Source organism: Lepisosteus platostomus, chromosome 18, assembly GCF_059453375.1.
Source record: "Lepisosteus platostomus isolate fLepPlt1 chromosome 18, fLepPlt1.hap1, whole genome shotgun sequence".
Taxonomy (NCBI): Eukaryota; Metazoa; Chordata; class Actinopteri; order Semionotiformes; family Lepisosteidae; genus Lepisosteus; species Lepisosteus platostomus.
In genome coordinates, this window is record NC_142628.1 from 14602107 (window position 1) to 14625725 (window position 23619).

The 23619-nt window shown below is 45.1% G+C and overlaps 1 protein-coding gene across 1 annotated transcript in view; it reads right to left on the reverse strand.

The window, feature by feature from the left end:
- bbox1 (gamma-butyrobetaine hydroxylase 1) overlaps window positions 1-15993 on the reverse strand; it is a 44752-nt gene extending 28759 nt beyond the window's left edge. Inside the window, exons 1-3 of the mRNA XM_088611679.1 lie at window positions 15870-15993; window positions 9436-9876; window positions 8381-8495 (exon numbers count right to left, since the gene is read on the reverse strand). Of these exons, the coding sequence (XP_088467805.1) occupies window positions 8381-8495; window positions 9436-9810 (490 nt within the window). The 5' untranslated portion in view covers window positions 9811-9876; window positions 15870-15993. The remainder of the gene's footprint in view (window positions 1-8380; window positions 8496-9435; window positions 9877-15869) is intronic.
- Window positions 15994-23619: the final 7626 nt, after the last annotated feature.

The window sequence follows — 23619 nt, forward strand, 5'->3', positions numbered from 1 at the left end:
GAAGGAGCAGTCCGTATCTAGAGGAGAGGGTAGATGGGTGTTGTACTGTGGTGAGCTTCCTGATTTGGACTAAGTTGGCCTACGGGCCTAAGAGACTCTGTGAGTTGAGAATACTTAAGTCTGTCCTGAGGCGTGTCACAGATGCTGGACAGGTGATTGAGGGGGCAGAGCGTTTGCCAGTGTCAATGGGGTTGTAGCACTCTGAGGATCAGGGTGGCCAGCAGAGGTGATGGGGAAGTATCACAGCAGGGATTGAAAACCATTATTGGCATGCAAAGGGATTTTTAACAGCACATGTATTAAAAGTTAATAAGCCATGAAAAAACCAATACTTGACTACTCTGTAATCCTCTACAACATGTTAACCACTGAGCACAGAACAAATGATTCATTTTGGTTTATTTAGTGCATTAGTTTTAGAAGCTGCTCGCAATCGATCTCAGCGTCTTTATCATGACCTGTTGGGACGTCCTTGCCACTGAAGGTGGACTTCTTGAAGAAAGTGGGACTTTCACTGCTCTTAGTATTTGGATCAACATGCCACAGTGAACAAGTATTTTCACGCATGCGGTCAGTTCTTTGTCCCTTCTGTAGCCAGTTAACAACTGAAAACTCAGAGGCTTGCGTGCTGCTATGAGGCTGAGACTGGAGAACTCAAAGCAAAAGCAAGAGCAAGGACCACACTGAATGGTAAGATGTCCATATTAACCTATTCATTTTAAATATTTGTAATACACTTTGATTAATGAGAATTTAGTAAGTATGGCTATTAATGGCGTAAATAAAGTATCAATGCCACTCAAAATCTGTAAAAATAAAATCTGTGAAATGTGAGCTAACTCTAGGCACGCCCCCGCTGAAAGGCTGGTGACCCCCGTGTTAGAGCCTGATGGAATTGGGCATCCCACGTCAGTGCAGAAACATGCTCTCTTCTAGATAGTGCAGGGTGTGTATTCCATGGCTTTAACATCAGCAGATGAACAAAGTCACAGACTGTGGTTAGTGAGAACATCAACAGGACTGCTGCTGGTGGGTAACGGGAATTCTTTTTGAAGACTGCTGTCTATGGCCAAACACGATCAGTGGCAAAGTTAGCTACGGGGGAATCTTAGTGGTTGCTCATCGAGATTTGTTGCTTGTGGAAGTGCGAGATGAAGAGTCAATATAGTGTTAATAAACTTGGCGATAGATGCGAGAGCTGGTGTCAAGGATTAGGTGATGTTCGACGTTCTAATTCCGGTTGTGAAAGGGGATTAGTGATGAGAAAGTGGGGATCGGGTGAAGGGCTAAGCCGAGATTGAGCAACGATGACAATCTAATGACAATTGGAAAGGGCGACAAAGTAATTGAGTGGAATTCTCTTGTGCCTGACAACCTACGAATGAGAGATAATTGACGAGCTGGAGAGAAGCCAAGGGGATTTGGGAAAAGGCTCGTGTGACGTTCTGCTGAATGGAAGAGGGCCATACAGTCTGCCTAAAAGGGAACCACTGGTAGATCCAGGATAGCGTAGAGGCTCTGAGAGACAAGGACAGACCACCCGGCATGAAAAAAGGAAAGTTATACAATCGGCAGCATTGCTTGTTTGATACCAAAATAAAAAAGTAAAGGAGGAGCCTGTTGTATCCTCACTATTGATGTAAGAGAAGTCCGATATTACACATAGCCTAAAGACCTGGGAAACTAAAATGGTGTGAACAATTAAAGTACTGAGTCTCTGCTAGAACTAGATTTTAACACCGTTTCCAAAAGCAGAAAGGTTTTTGGTGAGTCTTGACGGCAAGGCTCCCCTGACATATGGAACAATTTTGATTAGGAAACACGTAAGCACATTTTGCATCAAGAATTTGACAAATTGGTATTTTCACCACAGAAAACGCAAAAGCCAGATCCTCCTAGCTGAAGTTATTTTTCCAAACGGCTACAGGCGCAGGATATTTGTTTTGGGGAGGGAATGACATTTCAGAACCCCGGGCATTTCATCTCCAGACCCCGAGGTGAAAGACTGACGCTTGCACAGTCCCACGTTCCCCTGCGCCGGCTAGAAAGGGAAAAGTATCTCCTGCCAAGGAGCGGTTAGGGGAAGCAGATCGTCCTGCTCCCGCTGGGTCGTAAATCCAAAGAAATAAAGCAAAGAGAAAAGTGCCTTAGAAACTACGTCGAACGGGACGCATCTTGGAGAGTGCTAGGCTGAGGGGTCGGTCTGCCACAAGAGCTCGGCCCGAGAGTAGCACAGGCAGGCTAGACAGGAGAGGGGTAGGCTGCCCATTTCCTCTGCGGTCTTCTCGGTGCTAAATCAGTCTCGCATGCGTCGACAAAGGAAGCTGAACAAAAGTTTCCACAGCGTTGCTCACTCCGATGTTCGGCATGTAGGGCGAGCTGCCAGCCAGGAGTTTGTTAGTTTTTTTTTTTTGATTCTCCCTTGTCGTTCGGTCTTGAAGTGGTTTTTAACACATAATGGAAGTGCCTTCCCAGCATTCCCGTTCTTTTTTTTTTTTTACATTTCACTCTGCCGATAGCCAGGCAGTCGTGTGGCTCCGCAGGGGAGGCTCTTAATGTGTGGGCATGGACGACCTGTGCACATACACAACCCCAGTCTGCTTGCTAAACAACTGAATTGTGTTTCATAAACGCTGTAAATAACTTCCCATTCAGCCATCCATTTTCTTTACACTTCATCCAATTCAGGGCTGTGGGAGAGGCGGCGCCTAGCCCAGCATGCAGTGGGCACAATTCGGGGTACGCGCTGGATGGGACGCCGGTCCATCGCAGGGTACCCACAGATGCAGACGTGCCCCATGCTTGCACCAGAGCCAATTTTCCCCAAAAGCCAATTAACCTACCAGCATTTCTTTGGACTTTGGGAGGAAACCAATACAAACTCCATGCAGAGACCACCCCAGGTCCAGAATCGAACCCAGGACCACTTCACCATGAGGCAGCTATGCTAAACACTGCCCCAGTGTGCCACCCTTCCTTCAGACTAGCATGAAAAGAAAATGAATGACGGGGGGGGAAAAAAAACACCTGCATTCCAAATGTACATTACCAAGACCAAGTACTCTCCGCGCTTTTGGTTCAGAAACAAACTACTTTCTGGAGATTTCTCCAGCGACAAACGCTGTCTTGTCAAGTTCTTGGGATCGTCCCAGAGAGTCAGAGCCCAGCTGTGGGTGGCGGAACGGCAGGAATAAAAGAAGGGAGAGAGAGAGCGCTTTCCGCAGAAATCAAATCCGACACAGGGGCTCTCCAGTGAGAGGAGCCCCGGCCAGCCAGAGGTGATGGATGGGACCAGCCGCTGCAAGAGGGAGGAGGAATCTGCTGGCAAGCCTGACTCTCCTCCCAGCTCCCCTGCTGCATGAGCCTCCTCTGTGCGCGCCGGCCGATCCAGCTAAAAATACCCACCAGCGCTTATCGCGGGCCAAGCCCCCTCTGAATACTTTCATTTATGTCAATCATCGTTCATGTTCCTTCATTTTTCTTAAGGCTCAGTCGTCCCTGTGTTTAAATTCAGCAGACCGGAGAGCAGGCACGCTCAGCTAAGCTAGAATCGGGAAATTTAAATAAGCTCTCGCCCCTCTCCTCCTAACTGTACTGGGGAAGGGATCTCCACCTCCCCCCCCCCCCCGTCCACTTCCAAACCTCACTAAAAGGTGAAAGGTTTGCCACAGGCAAAGAGGTTTTTTGTGCATTCAACAGTTTGTTTTTACAAACGTGGACGATAAAAATCACTGAACGAACTTGTACTTTGCTTGGCTGATAACACCAAGTGACCCTGTTTTTTTTTTTCCCTCTTTTCCATGTGATGTCTGGCAATGTGCTCTTTTAAAAGCCTAAGATGCAAGGAGAGAAAACAGAGCTCTAAAAAGAAACCATGCGCTCGTAAACGTTTTGGAAGGTACAAAAACAGCAGCAGAAAGAGATTCCGATTCCTATTTTTACATGGGTTTTGGAACACGATCATTCACCCTGTGAAACCCAGTGGACTGGCAGAAGAGCTCACATTCCACATTTCTGCTTAAAAGCAGTTGTATTAAGGTTTCCGAATTCAATGGAGCTGCAAAATAAACATAAAAACATGTGGAAAACAATAACCTAGCCAAAACTGTTTCTCATTTCAGCACAGAACTGCAAGCTCAGGATTCGCAATACCTGTTTCTGATTAAATTAACAGCAATGCTTCTCCCCAAGCACAGCACATAACCTATACAGCGCAACAAAATCTATAAAACCAGTCCAACAGGCCACCATTACATCATTTTGTGCATTTCTCAAGCATTGGAATAATTTAACAATGATTAATGAATTGATTAAATCTGCTCTCTTAATTAAACCTTCGCTAGTCAAGGACAACAATTTGGCAGGTCTTCTGATATTCCAAAGTTGTATGTTTTACAGTAATTGGCCGACGCTCTTATCCAAAGAGATTTTACTACAGCATAAAAGTCCCTTGATCAAGGGTGAAGCAGCACTGACCCATCTTTCACTTACAAGCTCAGAAATTGTCAGCCTTCCAGTTACAAGTCCTGAGTCCCTAATAACTGCACCACACTGCTGCCTACCAATTCTCTGCAGCTTCAGACCTGAGCAGGAGAGTAACATGGGTCTGATGTCCAATTTAGCATTCAGATTACAGAAGCCACTCTTTCATGTTTCCTAAAACAGTGCTGTCAATTAAAGATCCTGCTGGACTCTTGCCTTGAAGAAGCAGAAGCAGGACAATCCTGCCTTACAGCCATCTCCTGACCCTACCGTGACGATACAGCAGCCAATGCCTTTGGTTCCAGTTTTTCCTAAAGTAAATTTAAGAAACAATGCCGCACACTCTGGGAAACTAAACTGCACAGATTTCCCCACAAGTTTACAGAAAAACAGCCTTCGCTAGGAGACTTGTTGTTACTTAATCCTCCAGGAAATCGTCAGTGCTAATTAGCAATGGCAGTGAGGACCGTGGTCTTCCAATGCCTGAATTACATCACCCAACCCACATCTGAGAGCCTGCTTGAATTACGTTTACATGGGTCTGAAGTCCGCAGTGACTTGGGTTGCACTGTAATTATCAAATAGTTTCCGATGTCCCAGGCAGAACACTTTGTGCTCCTGGTTGGTGTTTTTTTTTTTTGAGACTGTTAACATGGCACCTCGCTCTCAACAGCTTGAGTAGTTATATTAAATCACCCAGACAGCATCTTGTACCTCCAGCAACCTTATTTACTGTATCTCTTGCAGTAAATGCCCAGCCATCTACATTGGAGAAACAGGAAGGAGACTCGGAGACCGCTTCAGAGAACACGTCAGGGCTGTGAAGATTAAAGATCTCTCCAAGCCCATTGTTTCTCATTTCACCTCTGACGGCCACGACCACACTAATCTCTCCGTCTGTGTTCTCAAAGACGGTTTTCCGAACTCATACATCAGAAAGACCACCGAAACTAAAATTATTCTGCAGTTAGGATCACACATTCTCCCTTCCCTTAACGACAGATTACTGTTCTTTTAAATTTTCTCCATTCATTGGAAGTTTCATTTCACACCTCTCTGCACCCATTCTGACTTCACACCTCTTAATTGGCCTCTCTTTCTGTCCCCTGCTCCCGCCTCTCACTCCTCCTCTCTCCCAACCTTTGTTCTCCCGCTACTTTACCTTTGCCTACTGCCCTGTCTCTCTCACACCTGAAGAAGGCTCCACGGCCGAAACGTTGTGTTCTCTTTCTTCTTTTTTTCAGCATGGAATAAACCTATTACTAGTTATATTAAAGCCGCCTGAAGAGCAAATACTGCCATTTCATTCTCCCATTGGCACTTCCTTTCAGCACAAGGCCAGGATCATGCAGGCTGATGGACTGCTGCCTTCCAAAAGTCAAACTACTACATGTGGCCAATCCATAGACAAGCTCCACGCAAATCAAGCACCATGAGCCATCAATTTGCTGTGCATAAGGACGCAAACTGCACTAAATTCTACATGCACTACATGAAGCAACATCTAAATTTAATTCCTCATACTAGCGTACAATCCTTGTAACAGTTCACCAAACTGGAAACCAATTATAATCATGAATATTTTTAGTATTATTCTGGCTGAGGCCTTATGCATAAAATCTGAAAACCTAACTCAAGACACATGGAAAAAATTCATCGGACTGCGCAAACATTATTCCCAGGAAATGGACTGGTCAATAATCTGTCTTTACTACTGTAATTAGAATCCAGGGAGGGAACAGGAAAAAAAAAATAAAGCAACCTTGCACATACGGATTCTGCCTGTTGGAAGGGTGATTAATAAGGTGGTGACAAATTAAGATCCATGATGCGTGAAAGAGCTGGCCTGCTATAACAACCTTGATCTCTGTACTTTCACCGGCAATAAACTTGCCTTAAACTAATGCTTTCATGATGTTATGAATGCAAATGAAAACTGTAAATGGTATAAGATATTAAAGAAGTTCTGTAATGAAAAAAGGAAATGTTATAGAGGATTTAAATCGGTCTAAAATGGATAAAATTACTGCAGCAGAGGTGAGGCCTGGAACACCAGCTGTGAAAATACAGCTGTGGCAGCCTCTGCAGACAGTGTTATAACTGTGCATCCGGAGTTACATGTTAAATTTCCATTAAATGCTACACACCTACCACACTAGTTACGTTATTCAAAATAGCCAAGACATTCATTACAGACGCATTAGCACTAAATACAGACAATGCTGGTTTTCCCCCAATAATGAAACATTAAAGGAGGGCACAAGAACCAGTTTAAACAGCTTCTCCCAGCTCTTAAGGTGATGCTGCCTTCAAAATACTGACCGTGCAGAACCAGTACTGGACACACACAGCAAAAATAGTCAGTGATCACTGAATAATTTCCAAAGTCACAGAAAAGAAAATCCTAAACATCCTCTATTTCCAGGTAGTTGGGGTATATCTCATAATTAGCAAAGGACAGCCAGCTGCACCTTAAGAGCGAGAAAACTGAAAAGAAAATATTCTTTGTGAAATATTTCATATGACACCGATTATCTGCAACAAAGGTTGGATGAATATTAAACTGCTTCTGAGGCAAAACTGTAAGGCTAGCAGCACCCATGGCATTATTTCCTCTTTGCTTTGCTCATTCCAGACCAGGCATTCTCAATTCTGGTCTTAGGGGACCCTCTGTGTCTCCCGGTTTTTGTTCCAGCTGCATCATTAATCACCAGTGCTAATTGGCGCCTGTAACTGATCTGCGTGCTGGTTTAGACTTTCAGACCTTTTTTTCTGCAATCAGTTCCTGGTTTCCAAAATACCCTAGCTAAAGTGCATTTTTCCCCCCACATCAGCACACAAAAGGTTATGCAGTTTCTCCTCAACTTGCCAATTAAGAATGTGCTCCCTGATTTCTGTTCAAACAGAAGATAAATTGGCTAACAGACAGGTGGGAACAACAACTACCACAGTGAGTGTTTTTCCTTCTGCTTTAGTCTGATTGGTTACAGTTCAGGTGACACCTCACTCAGGGCTGTCCTGACACTCAACCCATTAGCACAGGGTTCACACCAATTTCAAAAACCCATTCAAGCTTTTTGAGCTGAAAGCAAATTATAGACCTCAACTAGAAGATTGAAGTAAATTACCCTGCGTTTAAAAACTTTGCCGGAGCAGGTTCACACAGGATCTGGGTTGAGTTCCACTGTCCTAGACCATAGGACAGTGGACTGTATTCACTCACTGCCCTGTGTGGTGTTTTCATCCTACCTGGACTACTAATTAATATCATTTAGATCATTAATGTTGTTATCGGCCGTTTTTAGTAATTGAGGAGTTTTACCTGTAAGTCTTGCACGTCCAGGACTGGAGACCACACAGACGCAGAGCTAAGCCAGTCCAGTTAAGTCAAGAAATAATTCTATAAATTCATGAAGTATCTTGAGTGGAAAGCAAAAAGAGAAAAGTCCCATGATTGCTTCAGAGGACGAGAAAAGAGCATCTCATCCTTGGAGGACATAGCAGCAAATTGGCACAAAGCACAGACATTTGGGCCATCTGGGCTAAGATCCTTGCGGTGCTTTTCAGACCTCACAAAGCTCTTCACATCTTCTCTTGACTGCAAGGCTTGTAGTGAAAATTAAGAGGAGTCACACATGGATCTTATTTCCTAAAAACCTCTTCCCCCCCCCCGCCCCATCTTTTTGGTGATGATCCATAAGAAAAGATGAATCACCAGGGCTCGGGGATGAACAGTGACGTTTTTGAAGTGGGTTCAAGTCAAGTCATTGCAAGGCACAACCGATATCTATAGCACGAAAACGCACGTTGAGCCCTATTAAATCTGCCAGTAATTAATACAGAAAGGGCTTTCCTTCAGTGAGATCCTAGGACAGCTCGAGACGCAGTTGGACCGTACCGTTCAGAAAGAGCTTCTCCCGCTGCTTCTGTCTTGCCGAGGGAGAAAAGCATCTTTTCTTCAACCAGTCGGCATCAAACTCGCTGGTGTGCTGGTCAGGCCACACAACGGACACCTAGCAAAGCATCAGATGAGCGAAAAGGACACAGGCCGATAAGGAACGTCAGCAAGCACACCACGGTTATCGGGCATCTGAATGGGTTTCAGGTGTAAAATGGTTCTTGGGCTCCTAGGTCAGGTTAAGCTGGGTGATTTACTATCAGCTGGATTCCATTCTACAAGATCATAACAATGATAAGCTTTTATGCAGAGGCTAATTAATAAGGCTTTTATTAGCCTTTATTGCCTCCAAGTCTTTAACTCTCCAAGATGTAATAATAATTCCTTACACTTATATAGCGCTTTTCTGGACACTACACTCAGAGCTCTTTACAGGTCATGGGGATCTCCTCCACCACCACCAGTGTGCAGCCCCACCTGGATGATGCTCCAGTCCTCTCACACACACCAGCTCTCAGTGGGGAGGAGAGCAGAGTGATGAAGCCAGTTCAGAGATGGGGGTTATTAGGAGGCCATGATTGGTAAAGGCCAGGGGGAAATTTGGCCAGGACACCGGGGTAACAACCCTACTCTTTTCAAGAAAAGCCCTGGCATTTTTAATGACCACAGAGAGTCAGGACCTCGGTTTTACCTCATCCGAAGGACGGAGCCTGTTTACAGTATAGTGTCCCTGTCCTATACTGGGGCATCAGGACCCACACAGACCGCAGGGTCTGGCCCCACTAACACCTCTTCCAGCAGCAGCCTCAGCTTTCCCAGGAGGTCTCCTATCCAGGTACTGGCCAGGCTCACACTGCTGAGCTCCTGTGGGGCTGCCAGCAATGAGCTGCAGGGTGATACAGCGTCTGCCAGCAGCCACATCAGAGGCCAAAACCGGCCACACAAAATTAATGCGCCATGCTGGCACATTCGCAGGCCCATGCAAGTGAACAGATCGACGACGAGCAGCTGGAGCGCCCCGAGGCGGACTTTCTAAGCCCTCGGCGGGGCCTCACCTTGGTGGGCTCGGTCAGCTCCACCCTGTCCACCCCGGTGTCCACATCCAGGTCCGGCAGCGGGAGGCGGCGCGCCCCGGCGGAGGGCAGGAAGCAGCGCGGGCACTGGCAGTTGTCCCGCAGCCACACGAAGGGGTAGAGGCTCCGCGACCCGTCCGCCCACTGCACGCTGACCAGCCGCTCCTCCTCCAGGGCCCGGACCTGCCGGATGCTCGAGGTCCCCGCCGGCGTCCCCTCCGGCAGGGGCGCGGCGGCCAGCCGGTGCCGGCGCGCCCCCCCCTGCGCCAGGCCCGGGACCAGGGCCTCGCACAGAACCCGCGGGCCACCGTGGCCTGGCTGGAGCCGGGTCAGGACTTTGGCAAGACCAGCCCACATGCTGGGCCCGGTGTAGGAGATGCAGCCGAAGGGAACGGGCGATGTTCCGGGCAGGAAGCTGTAGCTCTGGAGAGCGAGGAGAAATCGAAGCACAGAGATCCCGCAGGTTTCAGAGACAAGCCACACAGCTGTGCGATAAGCCATACCTACTGTGGTGTGTATTAAGCTATAACTACATTCCGCACTTTTTCCAGACGGGGTTCTTGATCCTCGGTAACAAAACAAATGAATTGATGGGATCGCAGAATTGGGCAAATTCCAAACTAAAGTCTCACTGCAAAGCTATTTTTACATCTCGGGATTGGGAAAAAAAAATCAGCACTGATAAGTGCATTCCAGATCACAATGGAAGCAAAAGGCACACAGTCAAACCTCCAATTGACATCACAAAATAGACTAAATTTCCAGGTGTGCGCAGCGCCATATTCAATGATTCAGAACGAGGTAATAAAACTTCCAGTGATGTACTGTGGTCTTTTTACTCAGTAGACAAGCAGGCTTGCGAATACATCTCTTTTAAATCGGACAGAAACATTGCACTCAACTTCAAAACGGTTTTGCCGACAAATACTACTTGTTCACCCTGCCTGTAGATCACTTTGGAACATTTCTGCGGTGAAATGTCTGCTGCACGACCTGTGCTCATCACATTATAGCAGTCATTACAGTGACTAGTGAGCAGGAAGGGACGCTCCACATCACAATTCTCGTACTGCACACTCATTCTGAATCACGGACAATGACAAAAATAAAGCGTTGCGCATACCTGGATATTTTTGTCAATTTTGTGATGTTAATTGGAGGTTTTACAAATTACTGTGTACATTTTATTTGCATTGTACTTTGAAATGCACTCATCAATGCCGGATCTAACCGCCCAATATAAAAATAGGGAAGTTCACCTTTAAAAACCTTGACAGACCCAATAAACATCCATTTAACTCTAAGAAAAACATGTCTGCTCTGCTAGAGTGTCTTTTTATAGCAACAATGTATTCAATCCATCCATTATCCCATCCTCTTGTCCTGGTGAGAGTCATACGTGTGTCAGTTTTCAAATAAGTCTTATTCAATCAAATGGCATGTTGAAAAATAAATGACTCACTTGTAGTCAGTCTTATGACTAGTTTAGGGCACAATGTGGAATTTGCTTTACCCAACAAACCAGTTCAGTGCGGCCCTCATCTGCAATTCAAGCTGGATTGCAGCTTGAATTGCACAGGAGGATAAACTGAGCACAAAGGTCTGTAGAAGTTCAACAGCCCTGGCCAGCCATCACCGAGAGGCTCGGTACACATTAACACGTCAGTAACTGCAGATGCCTCACGGTGCATCATCCCCTGGCCAGGAAGTGAAGCCATATCTCACTGCTCTGTGGCTAAGGATCTGCACCTATGACTGGAAGGTTGCTGGTTCAAATCCCACGGCTGGCAGAGGAATCCTACTCCGTTGGGCTCCTGAGCAAGGCCCTTCACCCCAACTGCTCCAGGGGCGCTGTATAAATGGCTGACCCTGCGCTCTGACCCCCAGCTTCTCTCCCCGTCTGTGTCTCATGGAAAGCAAGCTGGGGTATGTGAAAAGCCAAATTCCTAATACAAGAAATGTATATGGCCAATGAAGTGATCTTTTACGAAATCTTTTAAAAAAATCTCACTACACCTACATACTCAAAAAACACTCAATCCTCAAACACCCTAATTATAAGGTGCCCCAGCTGCTCCTGAACTCTTTTCCATGCCTGTCTGCATTGAAAGGCACCAGTAACACTGCTGTACCAGACAGCAGAAGTACTGCCGGATGTTTTGGATGATTGGACACTTAGTTTAATTGCGCTAATATCCACCGGGCAAATATTTATCCACAGGTCCCACAGATGAGGACAAGTCCACCATTGTTCACTTGACACAGTCACTGACCAAGCCCAGCAGCGCAGTCTGAACTGAATGACATCCTCTGTCGTTTTCCTGTCTGAAGAGCTTCCTTGCTGAACTGCGCAGAGTGTAGTGGAGGCAGCTAGATTTGCTGTATTTGTGAAGTATATTACAACCGGTCTTAAAAAAAAAAAAAAGATTGTTTTCAAGTATTTTTTGCTGACCCACGTACGAGTAAAATTTAATACAACCCGTCTCAGTTGCGTGTTGTTTCAGTCAGGTGGACTAGGTGTAGGGCTGGAAAAAATGACCCATTTGTTAAGCCACAGTCTAATCGATTCAGTGTATAATCAAACTCAACAATCTAGGAAAGCTGGACATTTTACTTTCTTATGTAAGAGTTGTTTTTAGGCATAAGCCATTATTTCACTATAGACTGTGTAGTTCGTCACTAATTTCCTAACTGCAGGCTCAGTTAAGGAGCGGATGTAACTAGACCAGGCTGTGCTGGCTCTTGTCACAGTTCAACGCCACACCCTCTGGACTCCACAGTCCCAAATCGCCAGATTAATCATCCAATTGTTTTGAAGTCCATCCATGAAAATCACTCTCTTGCTTAAATTCCAGCTGCTGGGAAAACGCTGAGACACGGGTGCCGGTTTCCTTGAATGATGCACACTACTGCAGGAATTCTGCATGCCACCTCCAACCGGGCTCCAGCCTTTTGGGGATGTGCCGATTGAACTAATAACACATGGCGATCTGGCAGGAGGAGGATCTTCCCAGAGATCCGCCCAGGAGCTTGAGCAATCCTTCCCATAGCAGTGCAATGCCCAAGAGACCCTGCAGCAAAACAATTTCCAGACGCATGGCACTGATTTTCACTGATGCGACAGCAAGGCAGACTGTTTGCTTCTTTATAGCTAAAGCTAAAGCTCATGGCAGTAAGCAGCAGTGCAAAGATTGAGGGGAGAACCCATGTGCAGGGTGATATGAGCAGCAGAGCAGGCAGCACTAAATGTGGGGACAGGCAGCCAAGAGCAACAGGCAAAACACTGTCCAGGGTCACGGTTGGAGAACGCAGGAGGGTTTGCAGCCAGGAAGCAATAGACTAGTGAAAATACAGATAAACACAGTCCAGAGAATTAATCTAAAAATGAGCAGGGTGCAAAGCCAGAGAAGAATAGTACACAGCACCAAGGACAAATCCAAGTGACAAAGTCAAGGCAAAGCAGGGTCTGGGATTCAAACCCAAGCACCAGACAGGCAACCAGTGAACACAAGAATTTGAGAACTAGACCGGCTACACTACAACAGAGCCCAAAGCACTGCCAGCGCAGACTAGAAGTAGCCTGCTTCAGCTGAGATCGGAGTGGTCGAGAATTGCCAACAGGTGAAATGGGTTTCCTGTCAGGATGTGTATCCATGACAAGCAGGTGAGAGAGGTGTGGCCAGCTGCCATGGCAACACTAGCTCGTTGCGCAGTGCTCATGCTGTAAGCAATCTTTTTTTATTATTGTCATGGTCACATTCTTTTTTCTCTATTAGAGAACTAATAGACTTGTTTTATCATGTTAACTGTAGACGTATCAATGTGACACTGAACTGAGGTAGGCCAGAGTGTCCTGGAGTATCCTCAAAGGAACTAGTCACTATTCTCTACTTTATTGTTGTTTATTATCTCTGTCAAAGCCTCTCTCTGCACATAAAAGTCACCAAAAGTATTATTAATCCTCTCCTTCCGAGCTCTCTTGATGACTGTTCATTCAGAACGAACAGTGAAGCACGAACCACAGGACAACAGGACACTACGTGGAAATGCATTTAAAACCAAGAACAAGAGGAACTTCTTTACACAGACATGGAAGTTGACTTGATCCAGCGACCCAGCCGTGTTTTCAACGCTGACACCCTGGATTGTTTCCAGAAAGGGGTACAAATCCTCCACCAATCAGCGACGCACTACCAATCAAACTGGGTCAAATGGCTCCTCATCTGTAATGGTTTTTTAAAACATGGGGGGGGAGGGAAGAGTAGCACCACATTATCTGAATTTATCACTGAACTTGAAAGCACATTTTATGGCAAATCACAGCGACGTAATTGTTACGTAAAGGAAGGAGACAATGAAGGCATTTCTTTATCAAAGGCGTTAACTATGGGACCCCAAGTATCGTGCGGATACAGAACTCCTTTTGTTTTCAGTTTGCTGGAAACTTCAGGATATTGTTGTTTTTTTCCCTTTCTTAAAATCATGGAAGGAACCAGCTGACAACACAGCCTTCCCGTCTTGTTTTCCTTAATGGGAACACTTAAGTCAACTGTTTGATTCAGTCGCCCCTTAAAATAACGGCTCTTGATCTCGTAATCAAGATAACTGGACACTGCAGGCAGCTCGGCAGCCAACGGTACCCACATGCAGGTTGGGAGAAGTACACCATTGTAAAGGCTGAGCACAGTGCAACCACAGAGACAGGTAGAATAAAGCACGATTCCAAAAAACTGCGCAATGCATTTAGCCTCACATTAGAAAACCTGGTACAATTGTGCTCGCTAGGCTACAGAACAGTTCATATAACATGGCTCCTCACTCAGAGTTACATGGTCAACTGTGTTACAGTTGTGAGTAATTGTACACTCACAACTGGCCAAACTAACAGAATCCCTGACTTGACTCAAGCATTCAAAACCTGCAAATGTGCTGCAAAGTGAACCCAATAGCTTGGAGCCAACGGAGTCAAAACGTCAGGTGTGTGGTCCACAGGACTTGCAGTTTTGTTTATTTTAGAACGTCTTCCGATACGTCACTATTAACCTCTCCCTTGTCAAATAATATGACACCCCTCACTTACGAAAAGTGAACCCAACAGGAGGTACAGTGGACCATGAACCAGAGGATACTGCTAGCAGAAGCTGGTGGGAAGGGTTTTTGTGATGAAGAACAGGAGAAGCTCCTTGAGAAAATAAGAAGTGGGTCTCTGGCAGGAACTCCCCAGCTGTACAGCCTAAGCCAATTATCCAAGATCCCCGAAGCAACAAATGAATTAAATCAATAAGCTAGCAGCAATACAATGAAGCAGAGAGGCAGAGAAACCATGCCAAAGTACAGAACTCGTGGGAGAAAGCTGTACCGACAGTGCTAACTGCCTTTAGGAAAGCTCACAGAGTACGTTTTCCTGCCAAGTATCTGTCTCTTCTTATCTAAATAATTTGATATCCCAAACATGGACATTTTGGGATTGTTTATACAACAAACTAATAATGTTCTCAAGTTCAAGGCATTCATTACAGGGAATTAGACATATAAAAACAAGGCTGGTGAGGATGCTTCTGTTTTAACCTGGCTGGATATGCAGGTACAGAACAAAGTCAGTTGTATTCCTCAAATGTTATCAGGCACCTTCGATTCCACTAAGTAACAGAGAAGTTATCTTTATGTGGGGTTAAGATGATTAAAGGAAATAACATGATCATGTAAGGCTTGGTGAACATCCAATGTCCTACACATTACAAAATTAAAGGTTTATCTTCAATTAAAAAATAGTTATACACCTGTAACCCGTGTATAACCCGTCTTTAACAGGCGAACTAATTAGAGCAGGTTAGATTTTAATTTACAGTATAACGTGCTCTCCAACGTTCTCTATTAAGGCAATATTGAAAAGTGTACCAATTACTGTATTTCTTTTGAGTTAACCACTAATTACACTATGGATATGCTGCGATCACGTTTAGCCGATTCATCCACGGGACAGCCAAATCTGCAATTGTGCATACTTTTATAGCGCTGAAGTTTAGCAAGATCATTTACCAAAACGATCTTCTTTTTTTCTGCGCTTCATCTTAAAAACCTCTATTTTTTGCACAATACGATTTTCTTCCTCAGTCTTGCAAGACCCTTGTAAAAACAAAAATGCAATCGTCTCACAGAGGAACAACGCTCGCCTGCATTTAAAGATAGAAAGCGCATCTTTACTACTGCTGACGAAAACTTCCTAATATACAGCTGGGCAGACAGTACTGTACGCATACCACAAAAGAGGATACCAACATTGTAACTCTCCTCCAAAAAAAAAACAACTAGCAAGATCCACCTGTAAACCTAAAGAATTGAATAAATAAAAGCATGGCAATAGTGCTACAGAGCCGAAGAAATGAGAATGCAGATATAAAAGACAGGAGACCTACCTGCTTTTGACCGAGCTGACCTGCAGTCACAACACTCTCTTTTTGAATCAGCTTTATTGACAAAGAAGAGGAGCACAAACGCCGGTCAGCGGCTGAGTCAACAGAAGAAGTAGGTGAAAGGTCAGCGGAGCGCAATGACGCGGTTTGGCCGGGGAGGAGGGGGTAGTGATGGGACTACGGTCGCTTATTAACACTGAAATGCCCGTAAAGAGTCCCAGGCAGCTGTCCGTATTTGGTTGTGGGATTGATGAGGTTATGGGATCGTTTTAGAAAGTTGTTCATTAGTTGTTCATCACTTCTGTCTCAACTGAATAACCACCTGTCGTTTTCGCTCCACCCGCCCACACACGCTACTCAACCCCACGCGTGGCATGCACAGTGCGCTAATTATGATCCATTATTGTCGCATAATGATCGGATAAAGGAAGTGTTTAATACCTGCTGTCAATATCATGAAGGTGGTCAGTTCATTTAATACGGAGGCATGTTCATTCCCGTGATGAGCTACAGTAACTGTAGAGGAGATAAACGATATATGCTAAGTATCTTCGTTTAAAGAAAGGGATTACAGTAGATGCCGAGAAAAAAAACAATTCTGTATCATAATATGATTCAGATCAGGCATTAAAATTTTGAGCAAACAACCGTTCCATTCAAAAATGCAAAGTCATTTTTGTGTAATCTGAAAAAATATTAACAATAATGAGGACAGAGAACAAGGGTTTCTTATGCGTTTCCTATGACACAAACTGTGTTCAATTACTGCATCTGTTAATCTCCAGACTTGTCGTGAGTGGAGAGGAGCACGTTCAACTTGGTCTTTGTTTGCTTTGTAAAAGAATCCCATTTCTTATGTCCACAGTAATCTAGCCTCTTTTCAGCACAGTTTGTCAGAGGTCCTGGGCAAGAACAAAAATCTCATAGATCTTCTCTAGCAGGTTTCTGATTTGTCATTCACCTCGATGAATTCTCAAAATATTTCTTTTCTGATGGTGGCGCAGTATTATCAGCATCTTTGATTTGAGAGCAACAGTGTTTGTTTTGTCTACTTGCACTGCAAGAAGCATGCTGGCTTGAGAGAGCTATTTCCTCCTGGCAGAGTTGTAATATGTGATTTAAACATGAATTCTGGAGGGTTTGGGGTGTCTCTTTGAACACCGCTTGACTTTTATAGGGATGACTTAATCAGGAAACTCCATCGCAGATTGCTTCAAAAATACTATGGAAATCACTTGGATTGATGCCGATTCATCTTGACCAAAGCAGGCTTTGATTATTTTATCACACGAGCCTGTTGGACTCGGCTTCTTTATTGAGCTGTCAAGTATTGCTGGTAGCTCTAATTTGATGGTGAGTTTGATTCATGATGTCGAATTTGTGTCACGATCTTCATCCCTCCTCTTAAGGGTGCTCTGACCCTTTCGTATAGTTGATTATGTGCATCTGCCCTCTGTTTGTCTCTCATTATTTAAGCCTGGCGCTCCTGCTATTCTGAGCTCAGCGTTAGGAGAGACCCGACTGCACAGGCTTCATCATGGCATCCTGACCATCTGGGTCCGGGGCTCGGAGCGCCTGGCCTCGTTCCCCTGGTTTTATTCCCTGTCCTTGTTCCAGATTTTAACCTTCTTTGTCTCGTCTTGGATGGATCCCCCGGTTCCTGGACTCTGGACTGCGCCCCGGATTTCCCCTTTGGACTGTCTGGATCAGTTTGCCTTTGTCAAGCCCCCCCCCCCGAGCACCCCCATCACGCCCCCCCGTCTGTCAATCCATCCTGATCCATATCGTCACCTCCCTGTTGTCCTTCTCCACTTACTTTCTGGATCATACCGTCTTCACAGGGTCCTGAACTACGCTTCACCGGAGCCTGGCCCGGCTCCCATTGCAATCTGATTCTCCACATGTGCCTCCACAGCTTTCCAGAGGTGTGATTCTTTCAGGGAACTGTTGGAAGTATTTGTAATTTCATTTGCTCCAGACAGTATCTCCACGAACTTGAAGTCAGGGAAGACAATGAAGGGGCTTAGTTTGAAAACTGGCAAGAAGCCATCTTCTCTTCACAAATCACTCGGTGCTAAAAGTTCATTTTTTGTACTTTCTCCCTTTTGAGTAGAGGTCAGAGGATTAGGGTTAGATGTCAAGGAGCAAAAGGTTCTTGTGAACAAAACCTCCACAGTGTTCATTTTTGGTTATTTAAGAAAATTAAAAGTAGACAGATTCAGTCAGGTTGCAACTGTAACTGACAAGAGTTGACTGACCCGTAGTATAAATACCTGTTTTAATTTGTATTATTAAAAATAGGACATTTTTAAATAAGAAAAATGAAACAGGTGCAAACAGTGTGCTTGAAAACTATTTTGTATAAAATAGTCGTGACCCATGTGCAGTAAGGCAATTATTAATATGCTCCTGGAAGTTATCAAGAAGGCATATTAGCACGCAGTGGTGAAAATAACTCTTGGAACACAGAAATCAGAAAATCTTTGGTTTTATTCTTTGCTACTGCTTTAGAGGCTGCAGTGTCTAAAACCAATAGCTTTCACCCCTCAAACTTCACTTGTGATTTCGACTGAGCACGCTGCATCCAAACCTGTATTCTTTGTAATGCATTGGAGCTACTGCTGCTACACAATGCAATATTGTTCCATTTTTTTGTAGTTTACTCGTCAGGCAGTTTTGTTCAAAGAAAGAAATCGTTGTTTCAAGGCCTTTGGGCAAATTGCCAAAATGTCGTTTGTTCTTGTTCTTGGGTTCTGTCTTCTTCCTGGAACTCTCAGTACCCCCTTCACCTACGTTATTTTACGATAGCCATTTTTGCACGACTTTCTGAACGATTGAAGGTGTCAAAGCATGTCTGGGATCCTGGCTGATCTCAGGGAAAAAATGTAAATCAAAACTAATTTCACTTAACTTCAGTGATGGACATCCTGAAACTCTTGAAGTGGAGGAAGCACATGAATTGTCATACAGAGCTCTCAACCTCAAAATTAATTTCAGTAATTGTTACGGATTCGGTAAGAGAAACCGAAACCAGTGAATGAACCCACTTGCAGGAGCTGATAAAGCCTAGCCGTGATCCAAAGAAAGCCGTAGTCGAAGAAACGAGCCGAGAGTCCAGGGGAAGCCAGAGATCCAAATAGGGAACGAGTTACCGAAGCCGAAGCGTGATCCGAAACCGTAGACAATAGAGCAATCCGAGAGTCCAGGGGAAGCCAGAGATCCAAAACAGAGCGTGGGTACGGAAGCCAAGCCGTGATCCGAAAAACTGTCGTCAAAAGGGGAAAAAAACGTAAATCGAAAACCAAGAAGGACACAAAGCAGAAGAAGGAGTAGCGCAACTAGGAAGCTCGAAAGAAAAACCAATACTGAGCGAGGAGGTAGGAAAAGACAGGTGTTTAAGTATAGGATGAGACAGGGGTGTGGTGGTGAATAGGAAAACTGATAGGTAACTGATGGAGTTAGGCTACGCCTTCTTCTGCCTCTTCCGTAGCCGGGAGGCAGGGATCGTAACAGTAATTCAGTGAGATCCTAGTGAAAGCAATATGAAATGACACGTCATGTATTTTACCAAACTGCTTTATACCCTACGGTGTCGCGGGGAGCCGGAGCCTACCCGGCAAGCAATGAGCACAAGGCAGGGTACACCCTGGACAGGACGCCAGTCCATTGCAGGGCCAGTGCAAGCCAATCACACATGGGGACAGTTTGGAGGCCGTGGTAAAGGCCGAGGGGGGGAATTTGGCCCGGACACCAGGACAACCCCCTACTTTTCTCGAGAAATGCCCGGGGATCTTTAATGACCACTGAGAGCCAAGACCTCGGTTTAACATCTCATCCGAAAGACAGAATATGAAATGTGTAGAGAGTATTTGAGGTAACTCTTACTTGAGGGAATGGCCTAGCTTCGAGGATGAGGCAGCACAATCCCCCCCTGAGTAATGAAAGGAATGAGCCTGGGAGCTGCACAAGGGTGTGTATGGGATGGGGGGAGGGACGCTGAGGGATGCAGGAAAGGAAGGAAAGTCCCGGGTGCACGATACATAGATATATTTATACACAGGAGAGCTGAAGTAGCCAAGATTCATTTGTGATGATCTCCACTCATACATCACAAAAATATATGGTCTGGAATGTCTTTTCATCTACCGTTGATGCACAGTGAATGTTGTATTTAATCAGCGATAGGACTGTAATATAACTAAAATGCAATTTCCTTGATTAAATGGTATAACCTACTGCAAAGTTACTGAATAGGTTTCCATGTATTAACGTTGATAAGAAAGGAAGAAGTACCAGAACAAGTTATGTTTCATTACGTTTACAGACCAGCTGCTTAAAAAAAACCCTAAGAGTGTGGGACTCACGTGTTGGAAACAAGTGTAGAATCAGCTTGACATGCTACTTTGTAATTCCTAGAGTACATGGACTTTCTTTCCTACAGCATTATTGCACTGTAGGAGACTGGTTGCCTGTATTTAGCGTGAAACAGGGCAAGCTATTACCTTGTAAAAAGGTACTGGTTGTGCACGTTTAAAAGTGTGAGTACTTTGCTTTGATTTTTTTTTAGGTTCTTGTTTCCTAATGGGGCCCAGTGGCTGGTGATGACCAGCTGCCACTAGGTAGGACTCACAACAAACTCTGGGGACATAGCGAGACTGCATGGAAGAGCTGAGAAAGAATGAAAACACTGACAAAAAAAAACAACAATTCCATGTCTTGAAACTCAATAACCTGTGGAAACCGTCTTAGCTACTCCAGGCCCCCTGGCTCTGCGTCGCCAGTTTCCAGAGTACTGTACTTGAAAGAGGAGGTTACAGCACAAGACGGGGCTAGTCGTCACCCAATGAGAATGAAGTGCTCTAGAGATAGAGTTGGAATGAATTCCTTTAGCACCCTTTAGGGTCTTATCAGTGCCACACAGACACATAGTACATGAAATCAAGCTGAATGCATGACGCTCAAATAGGAAAAGCAAAGTGGAAAGGAGAAAATAAAACCCACAGCTATAGCTGTATGGTAGTTCACAGAATTAAAATGCTCTACTCCACATCTAATATGCAATGCAATTTTTGTTTTTATGAGGGCACGAATAGGAAACGCCTGGTAGAAATTACGGCGTTTTACAGTACTGAATGTTCCTATCGGTCCCGGTTTATAATTTTCTCCAAGCAAGAGGAGTTTCCTTCCACCAGTAGTCTTTGAAGAGCTCTTTCCTCATGTCGGAGAGCCAGCCCTTAAGGACAAGCACAAAGATCAACAGCCACACCTGCTTGTTACAACTTTATTGGCTTCCTGCTGTAAAAAAATAAAATCAGATACTGAAATAGGTCTAAAGCCGTGCAGAAATGCAGCGCCTCGTGTGTTTAGGAACGTGCTCAGCAAATATCCCATGTCATTCCTTGGTGGAGAGAAATTTCTGACCACAGGTTTTGAACGATTTTATCTGTGGTCCCTTCTGCCTGATCTGATCTTGTCCAATCTCCTATAAAGCACATTGCAGTCATTGCCAGTGCATACATGACACAGATGCTGCATCTGGTTACAAGTGACATCTGTGGAATCTGAGGATACCCTTGGTGTTGCATATGGAAAAGATATTAATATAGTATAATATATATTAATATAATCCCTTGTATTCATGTACTGCTTGAGCCTGCTGTTCTTGGTTTTAAATTCCGCTTGTGTCCTGTAGTTGGTGTGTCACTGGTGATTCTGAAGAAATCTGCAAGATTGATATTTTATCCCAAAGAATGATTGACACAGAGGAGAAAACCTACTTCATTCAACACTAAAGTGTGGCCCTGCCTGGCTAACACGAGGCAGCCAATCCACACCAGCAGCCCCGCTGCACAGCAGGTCTGGTGGAGAATTGACGCAGCTGAAGTGAATTCTCCATCAGCTGAACTGAGAGAAGACTTCAGGTAGGTCAGATTGAGCAAGCCCAGACTGGAGCTGAAGGACATCAAGGCTAACACCGGCAGTACATCCAAACATGGGAGCTTTAATGACTAAGACATATGAACCTCAGTTTAATGTCTCATCGGAAGGATGGGAACACCCTACAGCACAGTGTCCCTGGTCACCATACTGGTACATTGGACTGTCAATTCCAATCCAAAGGGAAGAGTTCCTCCTACTAGTCCACCATCACCTCCAGCATAATAATATTACTGATACTAATGCACTACTAATACAATATTAATTATACTAATACAATGCTGATATAATACTTTTGATATAAATTTGACTTTCTCTGTGAATGTTTCCATTCCATCATGCTTGACATTAAAACAAATGTCTTTACTTTTTCTTTTAGTCTCAGTAAGAAATTCCTGAGAGTGGAAACAGCAGTTGGGACCCAACAGTCTTTGCTGCATTTCTAATGCCCCAGTGTATTCTATGAAAACCTGACATCTGCAGTTTGATCTTCTGCCACACTTTGAACATGAAACCCTTTTGGTCCTCAAGCGTTTGTGGGAATAAGAGTTATACGTTCCCAGCGCCGTGCTGAAAGAGTGCCAGACACCACCCCCGTCCACCCGTTAATCAGCACCTGATCTCTGTCACAGTGGCAAGGCTAGGGGTACGAAACACGCCGCCAGCCTAAGGAAACGGTTTCTCATGTTTCTGCTCCATTACTCCGGTCCCTCTGCACACCTGGAGGTCCCCGCCGGGTTAGCTAGCCATCACAGAGTTTAGCTGTTTGTTTGGGGTGGGGTAGCAACAGTATCCAGCTCCAGAAGATACCTTGAAAAATGCACATACCTGAAAGTCAAACATCAGGTCCGAGCTAGCAGGAGTCAAATGCGGGAGAGGTGCAGAGGTGACCCAAGTCTGAGTGGAGGCATCTTTTGTCCTAGACGATCACCAGTATCGAGCCATTGAATAGTCCATCGTTGCTCTGTCGTCAAACAGCAGCACAGCTAAACCCTGCGTCATGACGAGGACAGTAATCCTTTTATTTTTATTAGCAAAAGAACATTTGGATATAAAAAATCTGATTTTATTTTAAAGAGATCCAGTGGTGTCTCTTGCCTGTAATAATAATAATTCCTTAACCTTTTATTAAGGGGGCGAGCAGTGGCTCTGTGGCTCAGGATCTGTGGCTGGAAGGTTGTCGGTTCAATCCTGCGGCCGGCAGAGGAATCCTACTCCGTTGGGCCCCTGAGCAAGGCCCTTAACCCCAACTGCTCCAGGGGTGCTGTACAATGGCTGACCCTGTGCTCTGACCCCCAGCTTCTCTCCCTGTCTGTGTGTCTCATGGAGAGCAAGCTGGGATCTGCGAAAAGATGAATTCCTAATGGCCAATAAATTGATCTTATCTTATAGCGCTTTTCTGGACAGTCCATTCAAAGCACTTTACAGGTCATGGGGATCCCCTCCACCCCCACCAGTGTGCAGCCCCACCTGGATGATGCTCCAGTCCTCTCCCCACACACCAGCTCTCAGTGGGGAGGAGTTCAGAGATGGGGATTATTAGGAGGCCATGATTGGTAAAGGCCAGGGGGAAATTTGGCCAGGACACTGGGGTAATGCCTTTACACTTTTTGAGAAACACCCTGGAATTTTTAATGACTGCGGAGAGTCAGGACCTCAATTTTATGTCTCATCCGAAGGACAGGAACTTTTTACATTGTAGTGTCCCTGTCACTATAATGAGGCATTAAGATCCACACAAAATGCAGGTTCCCACTAACACCTCTTCCAGCAGCTTGCCCAGGTCTTGCCCAGGGGTGCAGGCTTCAGAGCATGC